Raw genomic sequence first — 25,873 nt, forward strand, 5'->3', positions numbered from 1 at the left:
CCTCCCTCCCAGCACCCATGCGAGTCCCTCTATATTTTTATACATTAATTTTTCCCCATTTTAATTTTCTTTAGCGTTATCGAACTCCTTCCAGATCCAGATCAAGGGATCGTTTCAGACGTAGTGAGACTCCTCCACATTGGAGGCAAGAGATGCAGAGAGCTCAAAGAATGAGGGTATCAAGTGGTGAAAGATGGATCAAGGGGGATAAGTAAGATTTAACTATTATTATTTCAAATGTAATGATAAGTATTTGTTTTTACTATTATACATAAAGTTATTGTCGTTTTAATTATTGCTGAATACCTTAAGAAAAGTAGAATATCATTTTAGCTAATAATATCTACAATTCTTTTCCTAATAACATTTCCCCAATTCTTTTTCTTATTTTTTAGGAGTGAGTTGAATGAAATAAAAGAAAATCAGAGAAGTCCAGTTAGAGTAAAAGAGAGAAAAATAACAGATCACAGGAATGTATCTGAGAGTCCAAACAGAAAAAATGAAAAGGAGAAGAAAGTTAAAGACCATAAATCTAACAGCAAAGAGAGAGACATCAGAAGAAATTCAGAAAAAGATGATAAATATAAAAACAAAGTGAAGAAAAGGGCCAAATCTAAAAGTAGGAGTAAGAGCAAAGAGAAATCAAAGAGTAAAGAAAGAGATTCAAAACATAATAGAAATGAAGAAAAGAGGATGAGGTCAAGGAGTAAAGGACGGGATCATGAGAATGTTAAAGAAAAAGAAAAGCAGTCTGATTCTAAAGGAAAAGATCAGGAAAGGAGTAGAAGTAAAGAGAAGTCTAAACAGTTAGAATCAAAGAGTAATGAGCATGATCACAGTAAAAGTAAGGAAAAGGATAGACGCGCACAATCCAGGAGTAGAGAATGTGATATAACTAAAGGTAAACACAGTTATAACAGCAGAACAAGAGAACGAAGCAGAAGTAGGGACAGAAGCAGAAGAGTGCGATCAAGAACCCATGACAGAGATCGCAGCAGAAGCAAGGAGTACCATAGATACAGAGAACAGGAATACAGGAGAAGAGGACGGTCACGAAGCCGAGAGAGAAGAACACCACCAGGAAGATCAAGAAGTAAAGATAGGAGGAGAAGGAGGAGAGACTCACGGAGCTCAGAGAGAGAAGAAAGTCAAAGCAGAAACAAAGACAAATACAGAAACCAAGAGAGTAAGAGCTCACACAGAAAAGAAAATTCTGAGAGTGAGAAAAGAATGTACTCTAAAAGTCGTGATCATAATAGCTCAAATAACAGCAGGGAAAAAAAGGCTGATAGAGATCAAAGTCCCTTCTCAAAAATAAAACAAAGCAGTCAGGACAATGAATTAAAGTCCTCCATGTTGAAAAATAAGGAGGATGAGAAGATCAGATCCTCAGTGGAAAAAGAAAACCAAAAATCAAAAGGTCAAGAAAATGACCATGTACATGAAAAAAATAAAAAATTTGATCATGAATCAAGCCCTGGAACAGATGAAGACAAAAGCGGATGAGTGAGTTATATAAACTTACTTCCATTCTGTTTCGGATTTTAAGTTTGAGAGACTTGCTAATGAATCTCCTTTATGTTGTTTTCCTTTTCATTGTTTTTGGGTTGTTGTATGTTTGTCCTTTTTTTTTCCTTAATGTGGATTTCATTGAGTTGATTTTTTGATAATCTGCAATCTGGATAATTTGTACTGCTAAAGTTTTAATAAACTTGAAATGAGAAAAACACTTTGGTGTAGTACTGTGTGCTGTGTTTAACTATTTTATGTATGCATTACTGTGTTGCAACAATTAGCCAATAGCATCCTAATTTGTTTAGTCAGCCATTTGGAATGGTTGCAGTGCATTGTTACAAAAGCTTGTGTTTCTCATGATTAAAGTAACTTTAGAAGCCACTAGAAGACATCTTGTATAGATTTTCTGATTGCGTTATAAATAGAGGTTTGCAGTGGTTTCTTTTAATTACACGGAAGCAGGGTCCTAATAACCTGAGATCTTAAATCATCACTTTTGATTTTATAGTAATTTGTGCTTTAAAATAGATGTATTTATATTGCACTTCATATTCTATTCTTTATAGTTCGAGCCATAGCTTGTTTCCTATTAATGCTTTTCCTGTCTAGTTGTATTTTACTTAACTGCCTATAAAAATCATAAGAGTAATTTTTTTCAGTTGATGTACTGATTGAGCTTGAGTTGCTGTTATACAGCATTTGACAGGAACTATACCTTGGAAAATCAGATTGTGATTCTCAATTCTGTGTTGCTTTTGGTTTGAAGAGTTTTGGGAACGTTTTAATTATTAATTACCCTTCTCTAAAATTAAAAAAAAAAAACGCTTTTCTCATTAAAACATACCATTTGTTCAGGTCCTTAAGCTATACAGATTCTAAAAATTGTTAGTATTGAGACATTAACTTCTAAGATTTCTCTTTTTTGGCCTCCAACCTATATAGAATTGAGTGTTAACTCTGCATGGATTTTGTTTGTTTGTTTTAATTGAACTGACTTCTCTAACTCTCATAGCTGTGAGTTCCAAATGGCAAGAAAATGCATCTTTTCTATATATGTATCACGATAGGCTATAGCATGTTTATGATTCTGGTTTCTTTCTCTTCAGGTGGTTTTATACCGTTACTGTTAATGTTATTTTAACTTGGCATGTATAACATTGCCATATAGAGTAGAGTAGAAAGTTGCAAATTTTGATAGTTTACAGAGTTAAACACTAAACATATCCAAAGTCCATTTAGAGTTTTGGGTGTTGTATTTTGCCATTTTTGTGATGTGTGGCCTTTTATTCTGTAATCTCTCTTCTAAATAAAACATTGAACATCCAGCAAACATAAAACCTGCCTCATTTGAAAAGAAATTTCAAAATTCCAATTAATGGTATTCTCTAGAGAGTTTTGTACTTTAATATTTGTCAGTGTAGTGTCAACTCTGTTACCAAGGTAGCTTCTTGGTAAATCCAGTAGCTACTCAATGCTATTTGTACTGAATAAAGCAATTATTAACATGATACTTCCCATTATTGATTAATGCAATATTGATATATTTGGCGTTGTGGTAGCTGTTGCAGAATGAATAGTGTAATGACCATAAGATCGCTTGGAAAATTGTAATACAGATATCCACAATGAATTCTTCCCAAATTTTTTTTTTCTGATGACAAAAGTAGTAGATGTTTATTATAATCCAAGGTGATTGATTCCTTAGAGACTGACCACAAACCCACATTAGGGATAATTGAGTCTGAGTGCCCAAGCTATATAACGTTACGTATTTTAAGCAAGTTATTGTTTGTCTTAATTTCAGTTAACTGCATTTTAAAATTGTTGTTATAAACTATTTGAGCTTTAAGAAAGGTGCTATTTAAGAAAGGATTTCTAATAACAGTTACATATTTTTTTAAGTCCATGCTAAGTAAAAATTCTTACCTGTTGTCTGATCCCAGAGCTTTATCTACTAAAAATTATACATAAGGATTTCCAAATCTTAGAGTTTCAAAAAGTAACCATAGGGAAAAAATTGTAGTAATTTCTACAGGCAATATTCTGTTTGGGTTATCAAAAGAGCAACTCCATGCTCCGCATTATTTATAGTCCTTATTTTAAAGTTTTATTAGCTCTCTTTACAGAACAGATGTGAAGGAGTTGAGAGAAGGACAATCAACTAGATTTTATTTTTAGAATATTAAGAACATTTTAAAAATGATTAAACAGCATTAACTGTACCTCAGGATCTGCGCATGCATCTGAATAGCACACGGCTCAAATGGTCCTTTCCTTTTGTTACATTTAGTAGTTGTGGCATCTTTAGTTTTTGCTTTGAACATTGTTTTCCTAAAAGTCAACTATTATTTTCCTATCAAGTTGGTTTTATAGTTATGTCTAAATTTATGGTTCATGTCAAAGTATTTTTGACTTAATATCGTTTTAAAAATAATTTATTGCTCAATTGGTGATAGCTGAGAAAATTTTTTCAATATGTAGAATTTTCATGGTTATTTTGTATGAATTATTTTTCTGGGTAAGCCATCTGCCACAGAAATTGACACTACGGTGAGATTAATGTTAATGAAATGAGCAGTAGAGAAGCTACTGGATTGCTTTAAAACATTCTTTGATTAAATTACTACATAGTTGGTAAGTTCATAGTTTTAAGTTACTTAATTGAAGCCCTCAGAAGTTGCAAAGAATTTATCTGATAAATCTGCCTTTGCACAAATGTGATACTGATGCATGGACGGCTTTGCTGAATGACCTTTGATATTTGTGCCTAGTGGAAGGTATGGAGCTAAACAATTAAAGAACTCTTCATTATGGATAGGCACATACTGGATCTCTGGTATTTTGGGTAGTGGTATTAACTTGACAATTCTAATTTATTTTAGTTAGTATATGTAGCAAGTTAGTGTGTTTCTTAGTAGTTTATTGTACTTCATTCCAGTTCGTAATATAGTTTTCATCACACTAAACTTTTTATACTAAATTTCTGTAGAAGCTTGTTGGGTTTGCCTTCACCAGAAGGTACTTTAAATACCTACCATATAGCTGATTTGTTATAAAGAAACAAAATGGGTGTTCTTCTGTTTCCTTTTGATTATGTTTACTGTAATTATTTCATTTTGCATTTATACATTTACAATTGAATAAGGATTATAGGTTGATAAGCTGTTAATTGTGAAAAGATGTGTTTTGTTACAAATACTTGTTTTAAAAATTAATAAGCCCCCAGGAAGTACTCCATTGACTGGCACAACTGCCCATAGTGGGCTTCCCAACTAACTGCCTTCAGTGGATTCAGGCAAGTGCAAAGTCTTTGGCCTGTTGTGTGACAAAGAGGTATATATTAAAGGAAAAGAAAAATGACATGAATAAGAAAATTCCGTCAACAAGGTTGGAGTAGGGAGTTGTTGAGGGGTTTAGTTTGTTTTAAAAGGTATGGGAGGGAGTGGTGGGGTGGATTTGTGTTTCTGACTTTTTTTCTTTAAGCAAATTCCATATGTTACCAAAAGCACATGCTGTATATTTTCTTCCCCTCTTGTGTGTATATAGTATTTTGAAAGATAAATGAATTGGGTATTTGTATGTGGGATGTACAAAATTGTGGCCGCTCTCTTTGTGGAAGGAAAAAACATAAATGAAGTTAATGCACTTCTTTTCCTAGCCCAAAAGTCACTGTGATTATATTTTTTTAATGAAGTTTAGAAATAAAGCTGTTGTCTTAATTGTAAAATTAGTTTCAAAATGCTGCTTCTCTTATCATTAGTCTAGTAATTGTTGAACTGTTTTCTGCAAACTGCATTTTACAAAATTTAAACTTGGAAGCTGTATTAACTTTTATAGTTAAACATTGTATTAAATAAACTATACTATAATAAACAGTTTGGATTTGTATTTCTTAAATTGTATTATCCAGCCTTTTAAAAATTAAAAGCTAAATAATGAAAATAAACCAATTAAAACATACTTTTACTCTCAGATATACAGGTACTTACATTATGAAAAAACTGAACAAAGTTTTAACAATACTGAGCTTTAAGAATTTAGCCAGCAGGGACAATTTCCAGGTTTGAGAATAAGTTCTAATGTAAATATTTAATCATAATACTTCAGATTGTAGTGTGTCTTTTGCCCCAACAAACTTTTAAGGTTAAGCTCGGAATTTGTATTACTGTCTGCTAGATCACTACCATTTGCTTCTTAAGTCCTCCGCATTTTTTTCAGCATTAGGATCGCTGTAATAGATCCTGTGCCTATAACACTTACAGTGGTGAAGTCATGTAAACATAAATGTTAATTGAATTCTGTAAAACAATTACCTAGTTTGGGGGCTGTTTTTTCTTACATTAGACATATTTAGGGAAAATGCACTTAGTTAACTTGAGAGTGAGTCATTGAAAATATATGCCGAGTTATACTGAATATTGACAATGAAAAAAAGGTATATACCTAGGTAAAAACCTTCTGAACATTCAGTAATTTGTATGTGTTAACAGGTGAATATTATTAAACTCCCAAAATCTGGAGTATTCTTAAAAGCTTTATCCAAGAAAATGTATAAAATGTGAGTGCAACAAATGAACTGCAAACTGCATTAAAATACTTCAGGCATCAATTTGCTTTTTCTATTTACTTTCTAGGTTTCTTTCCTAAACATATTTCCTTACCTGATAACTTTTTGTTATCATAATTTTGTTTCATAATTTTTACATTTCCCCACTCCCATCAAAGTCCTCTTGGTAATCAGAATGCCTTGTTCCAATTTATGTCTTTGCCACAGATTTTATCTACGAGTTTCTCTTATCAAATTAGCAGATTAGAGCAGTTGAGTTTCCACTGCTGTGCCATTCAGTTCTTTTCACTGAATTATTTTGTGATTAACATGGTGTAGCCTTACCTTTCTTCTCAGTATACTCTAATAGAAAGCCCAGCCCAATTTAAAGTAAAATAAATTGTATATATAAGGCAGAAAAACTAGTAATGTCTGGTGTTTTATGTTATCCTTACTCAAGCTAAGTTGGTTGTATAACATATTTATGTAATCAACCGTTTTGTAGAAACTTATTTCCTGTTTTATAATATGGGGAAAGATAGCTGTCTAAAATTACTAATTACCACTATATATTGTATTTATGTAATTTAAAGGAAAGGATATATGGCAGAAGTTCCCAGACTTTCTTGGTTCACTTTACCTGTGTGTCTCAGTAATTTTAACATGGTGTTATCCCTGCGCCAGAATAAATACCTAACAGATCGGTTTATTAAATAGTTTAAAAGGCCAGGAGCACACCTATAATCCCATAACTTTGGGAGGCTGAGGCAGGAGGATTGCTTGAGTCCAAGAGCTTGAGGCTGCAGTGAGTTGTGATTGTGCCACTGCACTCCAACCAGGGCCACAGAGTGAGACCCAGTCTCTAATAAAAAATAAATTAAAAGTTCACATAGCGAAAGTATATCTAACAACTTAGCCATTTGAAATTTTAAAAAATATTTTTACAGTTCCATTCTTAACCACAATTAGTTACTAATGGAATGTGTGCAAATGTTGGTCACAGCACAACTTCTCAAACCTCAAAATCAGATCACACACACCATCCTCTCCTATAATACATTGATTTTGTGCAATATATGAGTTTTATCCCATCAATTGCTGAAAATCCAGCTTTACAAACAGGATGTCATCAAAAGGCATAGTGCATTTAATATGTTGAACTACCTCAAGCTAGTCTTACAGATGTCAGGTAATAATTTGTTTCAAAAATTTGTGAGTTCACTGTGGTTCCTCAGTATGCCTTGGCACACAATTTGGGAATCAGTAGATAGTGTTGTTTTAAATAACCAGCTATTTTACTCCTTTAAAACAGTTCATTTTTTAAAACCTGAGGTCCGTAAACCCACAAACTAACTCAGAATGATGGTTGCCTACAGAATCTGCCATTTTAAAAAAGTATAACCCAGGTATACTAAGCCACAATCTTAGATGTATGTTAGTCACTGTGCTGTGCAGTCTATTAGAGGGCATTGTGGAAGACCTTAAAACTGTATGCACAATTGTAGAGTATATGTGTGTGTGTACCTTACTGCTGAAAAAGCCACTAAGTTTTATCAGATTCCAAGAGGCTCATGACATAAGTAATGTTTGCTCTAAGACTTGGTCTCTTATAGAATGATACACTGAACAATTTTCACCTTTACCCAGCATTCCCCTTTGTAGGAATCTATCTCAAAGGTTAACTGACAAAAATGTGAAAAAAAAAAAGGCAGCTGTTAATTACAGAATTTATAATAGCAGAAGACTGGAAACCACACAAATATCTATTGGTATGCCACTGGTTGAATAAACGGGTACACCCTTGCAAGAGAATACTATGTCAGTTGGAAAAGAAATGAAGATATTTATACCTGCTGTGTTGTGTCCCTAAGCTATATTAAGTGAAAAGAACGAAGTTATTTTGTTTAAGAGTAAAATATAGTGTATTTGCTTTTAAAGAAATAAGCAAAGGACACAACAGTGAAATGGCAACCTAAGGAAGGAAAAGTATTTGCAAATCATTTATCTGATAAGGGATCAATCTAGAATACATAATAACTACAACTCAACAACAAAACAAATAACATGAAAAAAATGGGCAAAGGACTTGGAACAGATATTTCTCCAAAGATGATGATAGACAAATGGCCAGCAAGCATATGAAAAAACGTTCAACGTCACTAATCCTTAGGGAATGCAAATCAAACTCACAGCCACTCAGGATGTCTACTGTCAAAAAAACATGTTGGTGAGGATGTGCACCTTGTGCACTGTTGGAAATGTAAAATGGTTCAGCTGCTATGGAGAAAAGTATGAGTTCCTAAAAATTTAGAATTACATGATTCAGCAATTCTACTTCTGGGTGTATATCCAAAAGAATGGAAAGGATCTTAGACCTATTTGTACGTCCACGTTTAAAGCAGCATTATTCACAATAGCCAAGAGGTGGAAGCAACCCAAGTGTGCATTCATGAAGGAATGAATAAACAAAATGTGATATACATACAATGGAGTATTCAGCTTTAAAAAGGAAGAAAACTGACAAACTACAACATGGATGAACCTTGAGGACCGTACACTAAATGAAATAGTCACAAAAGGACCTATACTGTAGTGGTCAAAATTCACAGAAAGTAGAATGGTGTTTCCCAGTAGCTGAGGGGAAGGGGAAATGGAGACTAGTTTTATACAGAGTTCCAATTGTGCAAGATGAAAAAATTCTGCAGATTGTTCAGCAATATGAAGATACTTAACACTACTGAACGATATACTTAGAAATGGTTAAGACATTAAATTAGGTGTTCTGTGTTTTTTACCTCAATAAGAAATGAAAAAAAAATTAAACAATGGGGGAATGCAGTTCACAAAATCATACAAAATTCAGTGGTACTAAGTACATTCACAGTATTGTGTAGCCATGACCATTATCTAGTTCCAGAAGTTTTTGGTGCTCCACCTGGAAACCCCCTACTCACGAAGCAGTCACTCCCCATTCCCCTTCCCCACAGCCCCTGGTAACTGCTTATCTGCTTTGTCTCTTTGGAAACAAGACAAGTTTTGTTGTCTTGTCTAAAGTTGGCAAAACTACATGTAGAATTATTTTGTGACCTCAAAACATGATAATGTGTACATGTCTAGTAAGATATACTCTATAAAATAAACCACAAAGAAGTCTTCATTCAATAATCCTATTGTTAGTGTAATAATGCTGGTAATGTTATCTGATACTAACTGCTGAAGGACAAAGCAAATAAGCATATGAATTTCTGCTGAAGAGAAAAGAAATATATCAAGGAGAATATTATTCAGCCATAAACCGAAATGAGGCACTGATAAATGGCACAACATGGATGAAACTTGAAAATATGCTAAGTGAAATAAGCCAGACACAAAAGGCCACAGTATGATTCTGTTTATTCAAAATACCCAGTATAGGCAAAGCAGATAAAGTTACCAGGGGCTGTGGGGAAGGGGAATGGGGAGTGACTGCTTAATGGGTATGCGGTTTCTAGTAAGAGCACTGAAAAATTCTGGAACTACACAATGGTCATGGCTACACAATATTTTGAATGTACTTAATACCACTGAATGTACATTTAAAAAGTAAACTTGTGATTTTACCACAGTTAAAAAACAGGAATCTCAAAATTGGGGTTTTATATATACCCAAAAGAAATACTGAGAACAATCAAATCAGACATAATTGTACTTAGATGAAGAACAACTTTATTAACAGAAATCCATTTACATTTGAAGCTCATACATGCTACAACTTAGTCTTCTCAATGTTAAAAATAATTTTTTTCTACCATGTAAAACCTAGCCGCCTTTTTGACTTTTGAAAATTATATTTTGGTCCCTGAGAGTTATAAAAAGGGAGCTGGACTCCAGTAACATCATTTGCCTGATAGCTGGGTCTTAATCCACCTCTGTCCACAAACACTGGTCCACGGCCACCTCCAGGTCCTTCCTGTACAGCTTTTACAAGAGGGTAAATATATTTATTTGTTGTTTCCGATTCAAGTTCAATTACCTCTCTGGCATAGTCCTGAAATTCTTTCTCCTTTTCAGCCACAAGAGCTTCGGTAAGTCTGCAATAATCTAATTCTGCTTGTTTTGCTTGCTTTGCATTAAACTTATTTTTGGCCTATTTGGGAAAGAAAGGAAATATAACTTAATATTGGTTAAGAACATGAACTTTCTAAATATACATAGCATTTGAAAATGTAGGTATAATTTTCTAAACTCATTGATACTTTACAAGTTCTGATTTAACAACTATATACTATCATTTATTTCAGAATCTTTCCTATCATGCTCAAAGTGGTGGTGCAATGAAACCTTTATTAATAGCCTTATGTGATACATTTGCAAATAACACAGTGAAATAGTGAAAATTATGAAATTTAGATAAAACTCAGGTAACTGAGTTTAGAATCCTGTTTCAACCACTTACAAGATGTGAACTTCAGTGGTTTAGAATGCACACCCACCATTGTCTCTAACCATCCACTATTCTGGAGGAATTCACTCAACTCTACTGTGCTGGGTCAGCCCAATATACCATGTCTCCAGCCACATAAGATTAAATCAGTAGTGAATATCTGGACTAAAACCATTTACATTATCTATTTCCCGAAAATTTAAAATTGGAACAATGAGTGACATTTATCAATGTAGGTTGAGAAGGCACTGAGTGGAATAAGTAGGCAATTTGCCAAAAGCCAATTTACCAATATTTTATACAAATTTTGTCTTTTAATTCTTTATATTAATTTACATTGGATGAGATTCTTTTTATAGCTTTTCTGTGATGCTCTGGTTGGCAACTTTTCATTTTGTATTCTCTGTGGCATTTTAAGAAATGTTGAGTTTATTTTTTAAAATAACAGTTACTTTGACTACTTAGGAATATATTTAATAGTCATAAAAATATTTCTCAAAATCCAAAATGTTGGCATAAAACAGTAGCCCAAACCTGATATCTACCATAAATTTAAATTTTTGATGGAATAGAGCAACCATATTAGTGTGAAATATCAAATTTTTCATTATTGAGTGCTACAATTCAAAATTCAGTTTACATACTATTTGTGAAATTGGGGATAAAATACCAGAGTTTTAAAAAGTAGAAAATGACAATAAGATTGGAGAAAAAGTCAAAAAAAGGCTAAAATCTATCTCTAATCAAAGGTAAAATGCTAATATTTGGAAACTTAATAAGAAGCAATTTGGATATGTTTAGTAAATGTAGAAAAATATTGAGGGAACAGAAAGAACCATTTGAAGCACAGAAAGAAAGTGACAGTGGAAGGAAAGAATTACTATGATGGAACATATGATTGGTACCTCACATTTGATATGCATTAAGCATAAATATAAATTTATAAGGAAAAAGTTCCAAAAAATTAAGTTTAAAATCCTAAAAAATGCTAACAGATGAAGGTAAAGTACCTTCGAAGTACATTTGGAAGATAATAGCTAATTAACTATCTGAAAACTGGAAAAAAAAGCAAAAAAAATTAAGTATTCTGTTTTTTCTTTAAAAATTGTACCTAAGAGGAACCAAGTATTTGATCAAGAAAACTTCTTAAAGACTTCAACAAGCAAATCAGAAGGATTCCAAATACTGATCTTATTTGATCGTGATTGAAACAACAAACTATTTTGGCACCTGGCCAAAAATTTAAAACTTTTATACATCAAAGATATTATCAATGGAGTGAAAAGGTAACATGGGATGGGAGAAGACATTTCCAAATCATGTATCTGGTAAGAGATTTAATACACAGAATATTTTTAAAACTTCTAAAACCCAACAACAAAAAATCCAATTCAAAAATGGAGGCTGGGCACAGTGGCTCATGCTTGTAGTCCTAGCACTTTGGGAGGCCAAGGCCAAGGTGGGCACTTCAGGTCACGAGTTCGAGACCAGCCTGGACAACGTGGTGAAACCCCATCTCTACTAAAAATAACAAAAATTAGCCCAGTGTGGTGGTGGGGACCTGTAATCCCAGCTACTTGGGAGGCTGAGGCAGGAGAATTGCTTGAACCCTGGAGGCAGAGGTTGCAGTGAGCCGAGAGCCGGTATCATGCCACTGCACTCCAGCCTAGGCAACAGAGCAAAACTCCATCTCAAAAAAAAAAAAAAAAAAAAAAGTGAAAACCAAACAAAAGGACAAATATTGTCTGATTCCATTTATGAGGTACCTAGAATAATCAAATTCATTGAGAGAGTAAAACAGAGGTTACCCAAACTGGAGAAAAGAGGGGATAGTGAGTTACTGTTTAACATGTACAGAGTTTTAGTACAGGATGATGAAAAACCCTGGAGATGGATAGTGGCGATGATCAATGTGAATGTACTCAATGCCTCTGAACTGTACACTTAACCATGCTTAAAATGGTACTTTTTATGTTATGTATATTTTACCACAATAAAAATCAATTTTAAAAAACTCAGCACTAAGAAAACAACCCAATTAAAAATTGGCAACACTCTTAAATAGACACTTCCCAAAAGAAGGTATGCAGATGGCTAGCAAGGATGTGAAAAAATGTCCATTATCTTTGGTCATTAGAGAAATGTAAAATAAAGCCATAAGATATCACTATACTAGAATAGTTAAAATTAAGGGATGACAATATCAAGTGTTGATGAGTATGTGGAGTAAGTTGTGCTCGCATACATTGCTGGTAGGAATGGAAAATGGTACAACCATTTCAAAGACAGGTTTTAGTTACAAATGATTGATTGGATGCTAGGACCTCTACACATCTTTTAAAATCTGATATCTCCATTCACCTCAAATCTGAAACCTATGAGATCCCAATCAACATAGTCTCTGAGATACGGGAAAAAAGTAAAACAAGATGAACATTATGGCCTCCACATGCATTTGTATTTTCTTTAATATTTACTGAAGTATAATAGACACTAAAGAAGGATAAACATTCATTTAAAAGATAAAACTCACATGGGAACTTCACTGGAGATAGAAACCTCACATTTTTAATATATTTTATTGTGTCATAACCATAATGACCATTTTTTCTTACCTGACGAAACTGCTTGGGAGTAGAAAACTAGCATGAATTCTGTATTATATACTTATTACTAACATAAACATTCAGGAATAATTACCATTTGCTGAATATGGGCATCTTGAACCTCTTGATGTTCTTTATCAGCTTTGCATTTTTTCTCCTTTTCATGTTCCCAGAAAATCTGATCTGCTTTCATGACAGCCAGCAATTGTTCTTTAGCCTCTATTTTTCTTTGTCTTTCTTCTTCCTCTTTATTTTTCATCTAGATGTTTAAAGGCAAAGGAAACAAATTAAAACCAGTTATAGCAACCAGTCTTGTCTGAAAAGGCACAGAGTCAGAGAGTTGAAGCAGAGGAAAGTCAGCCAGGAGCAATGCAGGAGAAGAAAAGTGCATGCACCTGGGGTGGTTCCCATGTGGCCAGTTTACTTTGGTTTTGTTCTATTTCCTGAATATCAGAAAACACCCAAGTGCTATAGGACAATCCTTATTGGCTTGAAAAAGAAAATACAGGAAAAGCAAAGCAAGATCTTCTCAAGGAAGGGAAATATATGTAAGTAAAAAATTAATTGCTCCAGCCGTACGTGGTGGCTCACACCTGTAATCTCAGCACTTTGGGAGGCCGAGGTGGGCGGATCACGTCAGGAGGTCAGGAGTTCGAGACCAGCCTGACCAACATGGAGAAACCCTGTCTCTACTAAAAATACAAAATTAGCCAGGCATGGTGGTGCATGCCTATAATCTCAGCTACTCTGGAGACTGAGGCAGGAGAATTGCTTGAACCCAGGAGGCGGAGGTTGTGGTGAGCCGAGGTCACACCACTGCACTCCAGCCTGGGCAACGAGCAAAACTGTCTCAAAAAAAAAAAAGATTGCTCCAATGTGTATAAACTATCCAAATTAAATGTTATGACAGTCATGTAAGATATAAGTTTTGAAATATTAAGAAACAGAAATGTATAATTTTTACATGGTTTGTCTTTAAAACATACAAATGAAAAGTATACCAAATAATCTTTGCGTTTCAGATGGTTCTGAAACAGAAGAGATTATTACTTTGCATCTATAAATATCTTTTTTGTAACTGTCATGTCATCTTTGTTAGGAAGTAAACATTGTCCAATTTCAAAAATATAGGAAGATAATTCATACATTGTTTTTAATATCTTGGCTAGTTTTTGGTTAGAGAGGCAGATGAGATGGAAAACACAGTGGAAAGGTCCTAACTCTGTCTTTCTATTTTTATTTTCATAATTGAATTGTTTACCACAGTGGCTCTATATTCTGCAATTGTTTTTAATTCTGCTTTGTTTTTTTCATCTTTTTCTCTTTCTCTTTTTTCCCATTCAGCCTCAGCTTCTGCAATATCTCTAGCAATAATCATATCTTCATTGTCAAGTTTCTCTTTCAATAGTTCACTTAGGAAGTTATGTATTCTTTCTCTTCGTTTCTCCATAAGCCTATAACAAGATAACCATACTCGTCAAATCTTCATGAACAGATGTCCAGTGGAGCCAACATAATTTAATTAGGGAGTCTGAGATATTTTGCAGTCTCTTACAAAACTAACAGGAGCCCCATTGCTCCTTACATATATTATTTTAAGTGGAAATTATTTTTTAACTATAAAGTAACATATATTCTAAAATCCAAAGACAGTAATATGTATAATACATCTGTGTGTGTGTGTGTAAGAAGTAAGATCTTAAAATTATCTATATTGAAAAATATTTTAGGCCACGTGTGGTAGCTCATGCCTGTAATCCCAACACTTTGGGAGGCTGAGGTGGTAGGATCGCTTGAGCCCAGGAGTTAAGAGACCAGCCTGGGCAAGATGGCAAGACCCCATCTCCACAAATTTTTTAAGCTGGGCGTGGTGGCTCATACCTGTAATCCCAGCACTTTGGGAGGACGAGGCGAGCAGATCACGAGGTCAGGAGTTCGAGACTAGCCTGACCAATATGGTGAAACCCTGTCTCCACTAAAAATACAAAAATTAGCCGAACGTGGTGGCAGGCGCCTGTAATATCAGCTACTTAGGAGGCTGAGGCAGGAGAATCGCTTGAACCCAGGAGGCGTAGGTTGCAGTGAGCCGAGATCACACCACTGCACTCCAGCCTGGGCGACAGAGCGAGACTCTGTCTCAAAAAAAAAAAAAAAAAATTTAGCCAAGCGCAATGGCACGGACCTGTAGTCCCAGCTACTCAGGAGGCTGAGGCAGGAGGATTGCTTGAGCCCAGGGGTTCAAGGTGGCAGTGAGCTGTGTACCACTGTACTCCAGCCTGAGTGACAGAGTGAGACTCTATTAAAAAAAAAAAAAAAATTTTTTTTGAGACTGAGTCTCACTGTCACCCAGGCTGGAGTGCAGTGGCACAATCTCGGCTCACTGCAACCTCCGCCTCCTGGGTTCAAGCGATTCTCCTGCCTCAGTCCAGCTAGTTTTTGTATTTTTAGCAGGGAGTTTCACCATGTACCCAGGCTGGTCTTGAACTCTTGACCTCAAGTGATCCGCCCGCCTCGGCCTCCCAAAATGCTGGGATTACAGGTGTGAGCCACTGCACCTGGCCACAGAAAATATTTCAATATTTTATCAGACTACCCTGCTTACTCTATCATTGGAGGCTGAGGCTATAAAAGGCCTTTATTTAAATAAAATCAAGGAAATAATCTAATAAAAGTTATCAAAATCCTAAATATCCATCCCCTCACAATACTCTGTCTGGAATTTATTCACAGCACTTTTTTAACTTGATCTGTTTAAATTTCTCCCTTTACACTATAAGGTTCCTCTTTTTTTTTTTTTTTTTTTTTTTTAAGAGACAGGATCTTGCTATGCTGGCCAGGCTGGTCTCAAACTGGCCTCAAGCAATCCTCCTACTTTGGCCTCTCAAATTCACTATGAGATTCCTCAGGTCAGAAATTGAATGGGTCCTTTCTCTAGTTAAGAGCTAAGCATGTGCCTGGTACATCATAAGAATAAATACATCTTGTTAAATTAGGGCATTTTTATTTATGAAATTGCATAAAAAATAATTTTGTTGTGACAAATACACTTAATAAATTGGCAAAGCAGCATGTGAAAAATGATGAGAAAGGATACAGTGCATACTCCAAGGAAATTACAATTTAAAGTGGAGAAAAGACATTTATGCAAATGTCTTTATAGTTATACAAGAGAAAAGATAATAAATGCCATGAGAAAGCTAGAAAATGATATGGACAAATGAGAAAAAAAGAAAGCCTCAGAGAAAAGGTGACATTTCTGGTAGAATTCCAAAAAATAGTATTTTAAACAGTTTTATTGATTGCTTACTATGCTCCTGACACTATTCCCAGTGCTGGGGACAGACATAACAGTGAACAAAAACATTAGAAGTTGGGCATGATGGTGCGCACCTTTAGTCCCAACTACTCAAGAGGCTAAGATAGAAGGATCCCTTGAGGCTATGAGGTTGAGGCTACAGGGCACTGTGATCACGTCTGTGAATGGTCATTGTCCTCCACCCTGGGCAACATAGCAAGACCTCATCTCTAAAAAAAGTTTTAATAAAAATAAAAATCTCTGCCCTCATGGGGCTTTCATGATTGCTGGAGGAGAGGGACAGTAAACAAAATAAATAGTTTTAAAAAATAGCCGGGCGCGGTGGCTCACGACTGTAATCCCAGCACTTTGGGAAGCTGAGGCGGGCGGATAACAAGGTCAGGAGATCGAGACCATCCTGGCTAACACAGTGAAACCCTGTCTCTACTAAAAAATACAAAAAAAAAATTAGCCGGGCCTGGTGGCGGGCTCCTGTAGTCCCAGCTACTTGGGAGGCTGAGGCAGGAGAATGGCGTGAACCTGGGAGGCGGAGCTTGCAGTGAGCCGAGATCACACCACTGCACTTCAGCCTGGGCGACAGAGCAAGACTCCGTCTCAAAAAAAAAAAAAAAAAAAAATATATATATATATAGTGCTATATATCAAGCAACGAGGGCGAGGAAAGCAGGTAAAGTGATAAGCAATTGGGGAGGGGGTATAATTTTAAATAAAGTAGTCAGAGAAAGCCTCAATGAGAAGGTAATATTTAAGTACAGATCTGAAAGAGTTAAGAAAGCAAGTTACGTGCTCTCTGGAGGTGAGCATTCCCTAGAGCAGGCAGAGGCCAGTCCAGTGCAGGTGAGAAGAGGGAAAGGAGGGAATGGTAAGAGAAGAGGTCTGAGGGATAAGGCTGGGAGGGATGAGCTGGGAAGATGGAAATTTGGGTAGGTGGAGAGCCTTATGGGCCATTGTAAAGACTAAGTGAGATGTGAAGCCATCAGAGGATTTTGCACAAGGGGAAAGCATGATTTAGACAGAAACCCCCTGTACTGCAATCTGGCCTCCTACTCTTATCTGTACACCCCATACCAAACTGCTCATTAATATAAGCAATGTCCTCTAAATCTGATGAATACATTTTAAAAATTGTACTTAATCCCATTACGACCTAACACTGATGACTGCTCCCTTCTTACTGAGACTCTTCTCCCTGATGTTTCCCTGGTTTTCCTCCAGTCTCTGGAAACTATTCACTGGTCTTCACGTTATCTTCTTTTTCCATTTGACTTTTAAATGGAGTTCCCTAGGGACTATGCCACCTTCATTTCTTACCTACTCACCCTAGGTGAGCTCATCTGTATCCACAACTCCAACTACCACTTACATACCAATGACTCACACAGCCGTCTTCAGCTCATACTTCCTCTGGGACGGCAGATCAGCATTTCTGACCATCTACAAGATGATGTCCTCACACTCACATCCCAAACTGAAATCAAGTCACTGAATGCTCTAGTCATATATAAAATAAGACCTCTGTTCCTAAAGACTACTCTCATAATAATCATAAAATCATAATTTCAGATAGTACTTTATTATACACATTATTAAAGCCTACCTGTGTGTTTCAGCCTCTTTTTCTTTCCCCATTTGTATAAGACGCTTTTTTGCTTTGATGAATTTTCTAATCTTTTCATCTTCTTCCTCTTGCTGCTGCTGTTCTACAGCTTTGATAATATGTTTATCCTGCATATGTTCCTTGGGGGAAAAACTGTATATATTAACTTATCACAAAGAAAAATATCTTTCAACCTATCAATAGCTAACAAGAACCTGTCAAATGGGTCACAGCTTCTGACCCAGTTATTTCTCTCCTGGAAATTTTATCCCAAAGAGATGATCAGAGAAGGAGAAGTGCATAAAGGTTTATGTGCCATGTACTTTATCTCAAAGTTATTTATAATAGCAAAAAAATGGAAACAACCTCTAAATATTCAATCATAGAGAATAATCATTGAGAATATAGTTAAATAAATCATACTCAATTACATGAGATGTGATTCAAATAATATAATCAGTAAGTAGGTAGGGGAAAGCAGAATATGTAACATTACATAGTATATTCCAATTTCACAAATACATGTAAGTACAACTTTATAATGTATAAATGACTGGAAGAAATGTGTCAAATGTTAACAGTAGTTATCCCTGGGGTATGAGATAATAGGTAACTTTTATATCTTCTTAATGCTTTTCTGTATTTCTCTTCAAGTATCTCATGTCTTTAAAGTATGTAATTTAAAATAATTGTATAATAAGAAAAAATACACCAAATATATATATATATATATATATATAAAGTTCATTTAATGTTTGAATAGTCATATGGTTCAAAAACCAAAAATGTTTTTTACATACACAGTGTAGCGAGCGTCCTTCCACTCCATCCACTATGTCTCTTCCTAATCCTCCCTCCAGACTCAAATCACTATTGCTAGTTTCTTGTCCAAACTTTGCTTTTGCATACATATAAGAAAAAAGATATGTATTCTAACAAAAATTGTAAAAGTAGGTCACTAGTATTTAAAACAAAAAGTAAAATCTGTTCATATTAGCGTATGTTCTATGATCTCAGCCTGAGTTAGCCATCATAAAAACAGATGCCATTGAGCACAATAGCCTGAATATATTAGTTATTTAGACATGGTGTCTGTTGCCCAGGGTGCAGTGGCATGATCATAGCTCGTGAAAGCCTTGAACTCTGGGGCTCAAGGGAAACTCCCACCTCAGCCTCCAGAATAGCTGGGGCTACAGGCACGAGCCACCGTGCCTGGCATAGTCTGTTATTATGTAAGTAGAAGCCAATTCAAGGTAAAAGTTGTTAGGGGCATCACTTAATCTTCCAATATATTTATAACTCAGGGTCTACTATGTGCCCAGCACTCTTAACTAATCTCCTATTTTATGGGTTAATTTTAAAAGCCTGTAATCTGGTGAGGAAATATATTGGCCAATATGATCAATATGAAAAACTAAAGCAAACAGCAAACTGTTAAAAGTGATTGTTTTGGATAATTCCTTACATGTTTTATTTTGCTGTTTTCTCCAAGTTTATTCTAATATTCACAAAGACTTTTTATAATACAAAAAAATACAGAGTTGATTAACACAGTTAATTCTCATTTTTCAATATTGAAAGCTTAAGCTCAAGGTCATATAGCCAGTAAATGGCAGAGTTAGCATTAAAAACTAGGTCTGTCCTACTCCAAGCCTACTTGGAGACATAAAAATTATTCCACCCATTAACCAAGAATTAGATTTTAATGAAAACAACAACAACATTTCAAGTAAAAGTCTTAGGAATTAAAATTTTCATATCTAAAATAAAAAAATTAATAGAAGACTTAGAATACAAAGTTGAAACTCAGTAGAACAAAAAGAAAACGGCAGAAACAATTAGTTGCCTAAGCTTCATTAGCAGCAGGACCCAGATTTTATTCAGGGTAGAAATATGATCAGCTAAAAGACTACATGTCCAGCTTTCTTTTCAGCCAGGTGTAACAAAATTATGACCAATGAGATTCAGGGAAAACTGTTAAGTGGGACTTCTTGGAAAATTCCTTAAAAGGAGAACAGCCTGGGCAACATACCAGAACCCATCTCTACAAAAAAGACCACAAAAATTAGACAGGTATGGCAGCACATGCCTGTAGTCCCAGCTATCAGGCAGGCTGAGGTGGGAGGATCACTTAAGCCCAGGAAGTCAATGCTGCAGGGAGCCAACATCATGCCACTGCACTCCAGCCTGGGTGAGACCCTGTCTCAAAAAAAGAGGAAGAAGAGGAAGAAGAAGAATGAGGAGGAGGAGGCGGAGAAGGAGAAGAGAGGAAGAAGAGGAAAAAGAAGGAAGAAGAAAGAGGAAAGAGGAGGAAGAGGAGGAGGAAGAGGAGGAGGAAAAGGAGGAGGAGGAGGAGGAGGAGGATGAAGTAGAGGAGGAGGATAAGGAAGAAGAGGAGGAGGAGGATGAAGTAGAGAAGGAGGAAGAGGAGAAGGTAGTGGAGAAGGAGGTGCAGGAGGAGGAGGAGGAGAAGGAGACAGGAAATAGAGTACTCCCTTTTGATCTTTATCCTTTCTTCCTTCTTGCTATCCACAATGTGGACATGAGGGCTAAAACTCCAGCAGCTATTCAGGGCCATGAGGCAAACCTGAGGACAGATGCCATCTATGTACAAAGAATAACAGAGTAGACCGGGCATGGTGGCTCACACCTGTAATCCCAGCACTTTGGGAGGCTGAGGCAGGCAGATCACCTGAGGTCAGGAGTTCAAGACCAGCCTGGCCAACATGGTGAAAACCCATCTCTACTAAAAACACAAAAATTAGTGGGGTATGGCGGTGGGTGCCTGTAATCCCAGCTATTTGGGAGGCTGAGGCAGGGAGAATTGCTTGAACCCGGGAGGCAGAGGTTGCAGTGAGCTGAGATCATGCCGCTGCACTCCAGCCTGGGTGACAGAATAAGACTCCATCTCAAAAAAAAAAAAAAAAAAAAGAACAGAGTAAAAAAAAAGAGAAGAAGGTGTCGAAGGTGTCTTAGTCCCTGTTAACTCTATAGCTGCCATTATCAGACACCCCTGCACTTTAAACCTGTATATTATTTTGGGTTTTCTATCACATGCATTTAAGCCTTCTCTTAACTAATGAGAAAAGATTCTTAGACATTAGAGCATTATTTCAAAAAATCCAATGTCTATCAGAGGGATTCTAGAACAACAGAAAGATAAAATGGGAGGGGACAAAATTATCTAAGAAATAATAAAAGTTCTCAGGATGAAAGAAATATGTTTACAGAATAAAAGCATCAACTGAATGCCCAGAAAAATGAATGAAGGCACATAATTCAAGGCACATCTGTAAAATTTTGGAGCACCAGAGATAAAGACAGGACCCTAAAACCATTCAGACAGAAAGAAAAAGAAAAGAAGAAAAATGGCCGGGCGCAGTGGCTCACGCTTGTAATCACAGCACTTCAGGAGGCCAAGGCGGACGGATCACTTGAGGCCAAGAGTTCGAGACCAGCCTAGCCAACATGGCGAAACGCTGTCTCTATTAAAAGTACAAAAATTAGCTGGGTATGTGGCACATGCCTGTAATCCCAGCTACTCGGCAGGCTGAGGCACAGGAAGTGCTTAAGCCCGGGAGGCAGAGGTTGCAGCAGTGAGCCAAGATCACGCCACTGCACTCCAGCCAGGGAGGCAGGGTGAAACTGTCTCAAAACAAAACGAAACAAAAAAAAATAAGAAAGAAAAGTAAAAATGATTACATATGTCAGATGAAGATCATCAATGGCATCATACTTTTCAGTAGCAATACTGGATGCCAGAGGAATATGAAACAATTAATACAAAATTCTGAATTCTGAACCCAGAATTCTATAACCAATCAAACTATAAATCATGCATGACTTTAAAAGATAAGCTTTTCATACTATCATACTGGTCCTTAAAAAATAATAAAATAAATAAAAATGAGTAAAAAATAAAATAAGCTTTTCAGATAATTAAAAAATTTTACCTCTCATACAACCGTTCTTAAGGAAGCTACTCAAAGGTGTATTATAGCAAGATGAGGGAGTAAATCAAGAAAGAAAAAGACATAAGCTGCAGGAAATCAGAGATTTATCCCTAGAAAGTAATATTCTATGCACACATCACAGTTTTTAATGTTAATAAAGGTTAAAGACATAACATACACCCTTACAAAAAAGGTCAAAATGTAAAATTAAAACTTTAAACTCTTAAAAATTTTTTAAAAAGTTTGTGTTGGCTACCATTTGTACAACATATTTAAACATTTTCATTTTGTGGCAGCACATGAAAAAAGTGATAGAAAATAAAGTCATTGGGGGTTTTCAAATAGCAGAATTGGCAGTTTTGCCATATAGGAGAAGCAAATAAATATTAGTTTCCCCAAAATTCACATTTGAAAATATTTAGACAAAAGTCACAGAATTTTTCTCAGTAGAGACCCCAATAATTAGCTGCTGTAGGTTACCTGTTTGAAAGGACAATATCTCTTTAGAGTATAACTTTACTAATTTGGGTATAGAGAAGAAGTCTTAGGAATAAGAACATGATCTTAAAGGAGGGAAGAGGAACAGAGGAAGACATAAAAGCAAGAAAAATGTCATGGTAATTGCAATAGTAAAAAACTGTATTCTCTGTCAGTGCAGAATACTGTCTTCTTTCTACAACAGGTGCTTATTCCCGAACTGTTACTGCAGCATGGATTTAATTTGCTTGGAGTTAGTCTGATCATTCAAATGTTTTATTGTGTACTGGAGAGCATTTAGAAGATATTTTACACTATTAGGAGGTTGGTCCTTAAGAACTCTGATACAGGCCAGTTGTGGTAGCTCACATCTATAATCCCAGAACCATGGGAGGCCAAGGCAGGAGAACTGCTTGACCTCAGGAGTTGGAGACCAGTCTAGGAAACACACCCCATCTCTATAAAAAATTTTTAAAAGTAGCCAGGCATAGTGGTGTATGCCTAGTCCCATCTACTCAGAATGCTAAGGTGGGAGAATCACTTAAGCCTGGGAAGTCAAGGCTTCAGTGAGCTGTGATCATGCCACTGCACTCCAGCCTGGGCAACAGAGCAAGACCCTATCTCAAAAAATAAAATAAATAAAAAATCAGGAAGATATGTTACCTTTGTCTACCAGATTGGGCTTTAAAAAAAAGAACTTGGTACAACCTTTCATACCAAGTTTGGAGGTTTTGTCAAATGCTCCCACTGAATGTAGTTAATCATAGAGTCTTATGATACCTACTGTATTAGTCCATTCTCAAATTACTATAAAGAACTACCTGAAACTGGGTAATTTATGAAGAAAAGAGGTTTAAATAGGCTCACAGTTCCACAGGTTGTACAGGAAGCATGGCTGGGAGGCCTCAGGAAACTTAACAATCATGGCATAAGGCAAAGAGGAAGTAAGCATGTCTTCACATGATGGTAAGACAGAGAGAGTGTGAAGGGGGAAGTGCTACACACTTTTAAACAACAAAATCTCATGAGAGTTCACTCACAAGACAGCCTAGGAGGATGGTGTTAAACCATTAGAAACCACCCCCCATGATCTAATCACTTCCCATCAGGACCCACCTCCAACATTCGGGATCACAATTCAACAAGGGATTTGGGTGGCAACACAGAGCCAAACCATATCATTCTGCTCTTAACCCCTCACAAATCTCATGTCCCTCTCATATTTCAAAACCAATTATGCCTTCCCAACAGTCTCCAAAGTCTTAACTCATTCCAGCATTAACTCAAAAGTTCAAGTCCAAAGTGTCATCTGAGACAAGCAAGTCCTTCCCACCTATGAGGCCATAAAATAAAAAACAAGCTAGTTAATTTCAAGATACAATGGGGATTCAGGCATTGGGTAAATGCTCCTGTTCCAAAATGGAGAAATTGGCCAAAACAAAGGGGCTATAGGCCCCACGCAAGTCCAAAACCCAGCAGGGCAGTTATTAAATCTTAAAGTTCCTAAATAATCTTCTTTGACTCCATGTCTCATATCCAGGGCATGCTGATGCAAGAGGTTGGCTCCCATGGCCTTGGGCAGTTTCGCCCCTGTGTCTCTGCAGGATACAGCCCCCTCTGCTGCTTTCATGGACTGGTGTTGAGTGCCTGAGGCTTTTCCAGGCGTACGGTGCAAGATGTCAATGGATCTACCATTCTGGGGTCTGTAGGACAGTGGCTGACATGGTTTAGCTCTGTGTCCCCGCCCAAATCTTCTCTTGAATTGTACTTCCATAATTCCCACATGTTGTGGGAGAGATCCGGTGAGAGATAATTGAATCATGGGGGCAGTTTCCTCTATACTGTTCTCATGATAATGAGTAAGTATCATGAGATCTGATGGTTTTATAAAGAGGAGTTCTCCTGCACAAGCTCTCTCTGCCTGCTGCCATCCATGTAAGACATGACTTGCTCCTCCTTGCCTTCCACCATCCATGTAAGACATGACTTGCTCCTCCTTGCCTTCCACCATGATTGTGAGGCTTCCCCAGCCATGTGGAATTGTAAATCCAATTAAACCTCTTTCTTTTGTAAATTGTCCAGTCTCAGGTATGTCTTTATCAGCTGTGTGAAAATTGACTAATACAGTAAATTGGTACCAGCAGAGTGGGGCGTTGCTGAAAAGATACTCAAAAATATGGAAGTGACTTCGGAACTGAGTAACAGGCAGAGGCTGAAACAGTTTGCAGGGCTCAGAAGAAGGCAAGAAAATGTGGGAAAGTTTGGAACTTCCTAGAGACGTGTTGAATGGCTCTGACCAAAAACCTGATAGCAAAATGGACAATAAGGTCCAGGGTGAGGTGGTCTCAGATGGAGATGAAGAACTTGTTGAGAACTGGAGCAAAGGTGAGTCTTGTTATGTTTTAGCAAAGAGACCAGTGGCATTTTGCCCCTGCCCTAGAGATATGTGGAACTTTGAATTTGAGAGAGATGATTTAGGGTATCTGGCAGGAAAAAATTCTAAGAAGCAAAGCATTCAAGGGGTGACTTGGGTGCTGTAAAAAGCATTCCTGCTCTAGATCTCTAAAGCAGGGACTAAAGGCTGCTAGTCTCCTTACTAAAGCATAGTAAGAGTGACCTTTACTCCATTTCCCAATAAGTTCCTCATCTGCATCTAATACCAACTTAGCCTGGACTTCATTGTCCATATCACTATCAGCATTTTGGTTACAACCATTCAACAAGTCTCTAGGAAGTTCTAAACTTTCTCTCATCTTCCTGTCTTCTTCTGAGCTCCTGTTTCAACCTCTTTCTCTTACCCAGTTCCAAAGTCACTTCCATATTTTCAGGTATCTTTATAGCAATGCCCCACTCCCAGTACCAATTTTCTGTATTAGTCCATTCTCACACTGCTACAAAGAACTACCTGAGACTGGGTAATTTATAAAGAAAAGAGGTTTAATTGACTCACAGTTCCACAGGCTGTACAGAAAGCCTGGCTGGGGAGAGCTCAGGAAACTTACAATCATGGCAGAAGGCAAAGGGGAGGCAAGGCACATCTTCACATGGCAGCAGGAGAGAGAGTAAAGGGAAAAGTGATACACACTTTTAAACAACCAGATCTCATGCGAACTTACTATCATGAGAACAGCAAGGGGAAAATCCACCCCTATGATCCAATCACATCCCACCAGGTCCCTCCCTGAACACTGGGAATTACAATTCAACATGAGATTTGGGTGGGGACACAGAGCCAAACTATATCAACCTCTTAGCCATTTATATGTCTTCTTTCGAGAAATGTCTGTTCAGATCTTTGCCCATTTTTAAATCAGATTATTAGATTTTTTTTCCTATTGAGTTGTTTGAGCTCCTTATATATTCTGGTTATTAATCTCTTGTCAGATGGATAATTTGCAAATACTGTCTCCCATTCTGTGGGCTGTCTCTTCACTGTTTTT

General features: G+C 36.5%; 2 protein-coding genes across 34 annotated transcripts in view; one reads left to right on the forward strand and one right to left on the reverse strand.

Moving 5' to 3' along the window:
- The window catches only part of PPIG (peptidylprolyl isomerase G), a 53,351-nt gene extending 51,622 nt beyond the window's left edge, over positions 1-1,729 (forward strand). For all 31 annotated transcript variants that reach the window (XM_024243098.3, XM_054549471.2, XM_054549463.2 and 28 more), the window contains 2 exons: positions 75-211; positions 396-1,729. In XM_024243098.3, the coding sequence (XP_024098866.1) occupies positions 75-211; positions 396-1,506 (1,248 nt within the window). In that variant the 3' untranslated portion in view covers positions 1,507-1,729. The remainder of the gene's footprint in view (positions 1-74; positions 212-395) is intronic.
- An 8,014-nt stretch (positions 1,730-9,743) lies between these two features.
- Positions 9,744-25,873, reverse strand: part of CFAP210 (cilia and flagella associated protein 210) — a 54,016-nt gene continuing 37,886 nt past the window's right edge. For all 3 annotated transcript variants that reach the window (XM_002812571.5, XM_054549474.2, XM_054549475.2), the window contains 4 exons: positions 18,004-18,143; positions 14,352-14,544; positions 13,185-13,349; positions 9,744-10,187 (listed from right to left, as the gene is read on the reverse strand). In XM_002812571.5, coding sequence (XP_002812617.4) covers positions 9,846-10,187; positions 13,185-13,349; positions 14,352-14,544; positions 18,004-18,143 — 840 coding nt within the window. In that variant the 3' untranslated portion in view covers positions 9,744-9,845. The remainder of the gene's footprint in view (positions 10,188-13,184; positions 13,350-14,351; positions 14,545-18,003; positions 18,144-25,873) is intronic.

Source organism: Pongo abelii, chromosome 11 (genome assembly GCF_028885655.2).
Source record: "Pongo abelii isolate AG06213 chromosome 11, NHGRI_mPonAbe1-v2.0_pri, whole genome shotgun sequence".
NCBI classification, from domain to species: Eukaryota; Metazoa; Chordata; class Mammalia; order Primates; family Hominidae; genus Pongo; species Pongo abelii.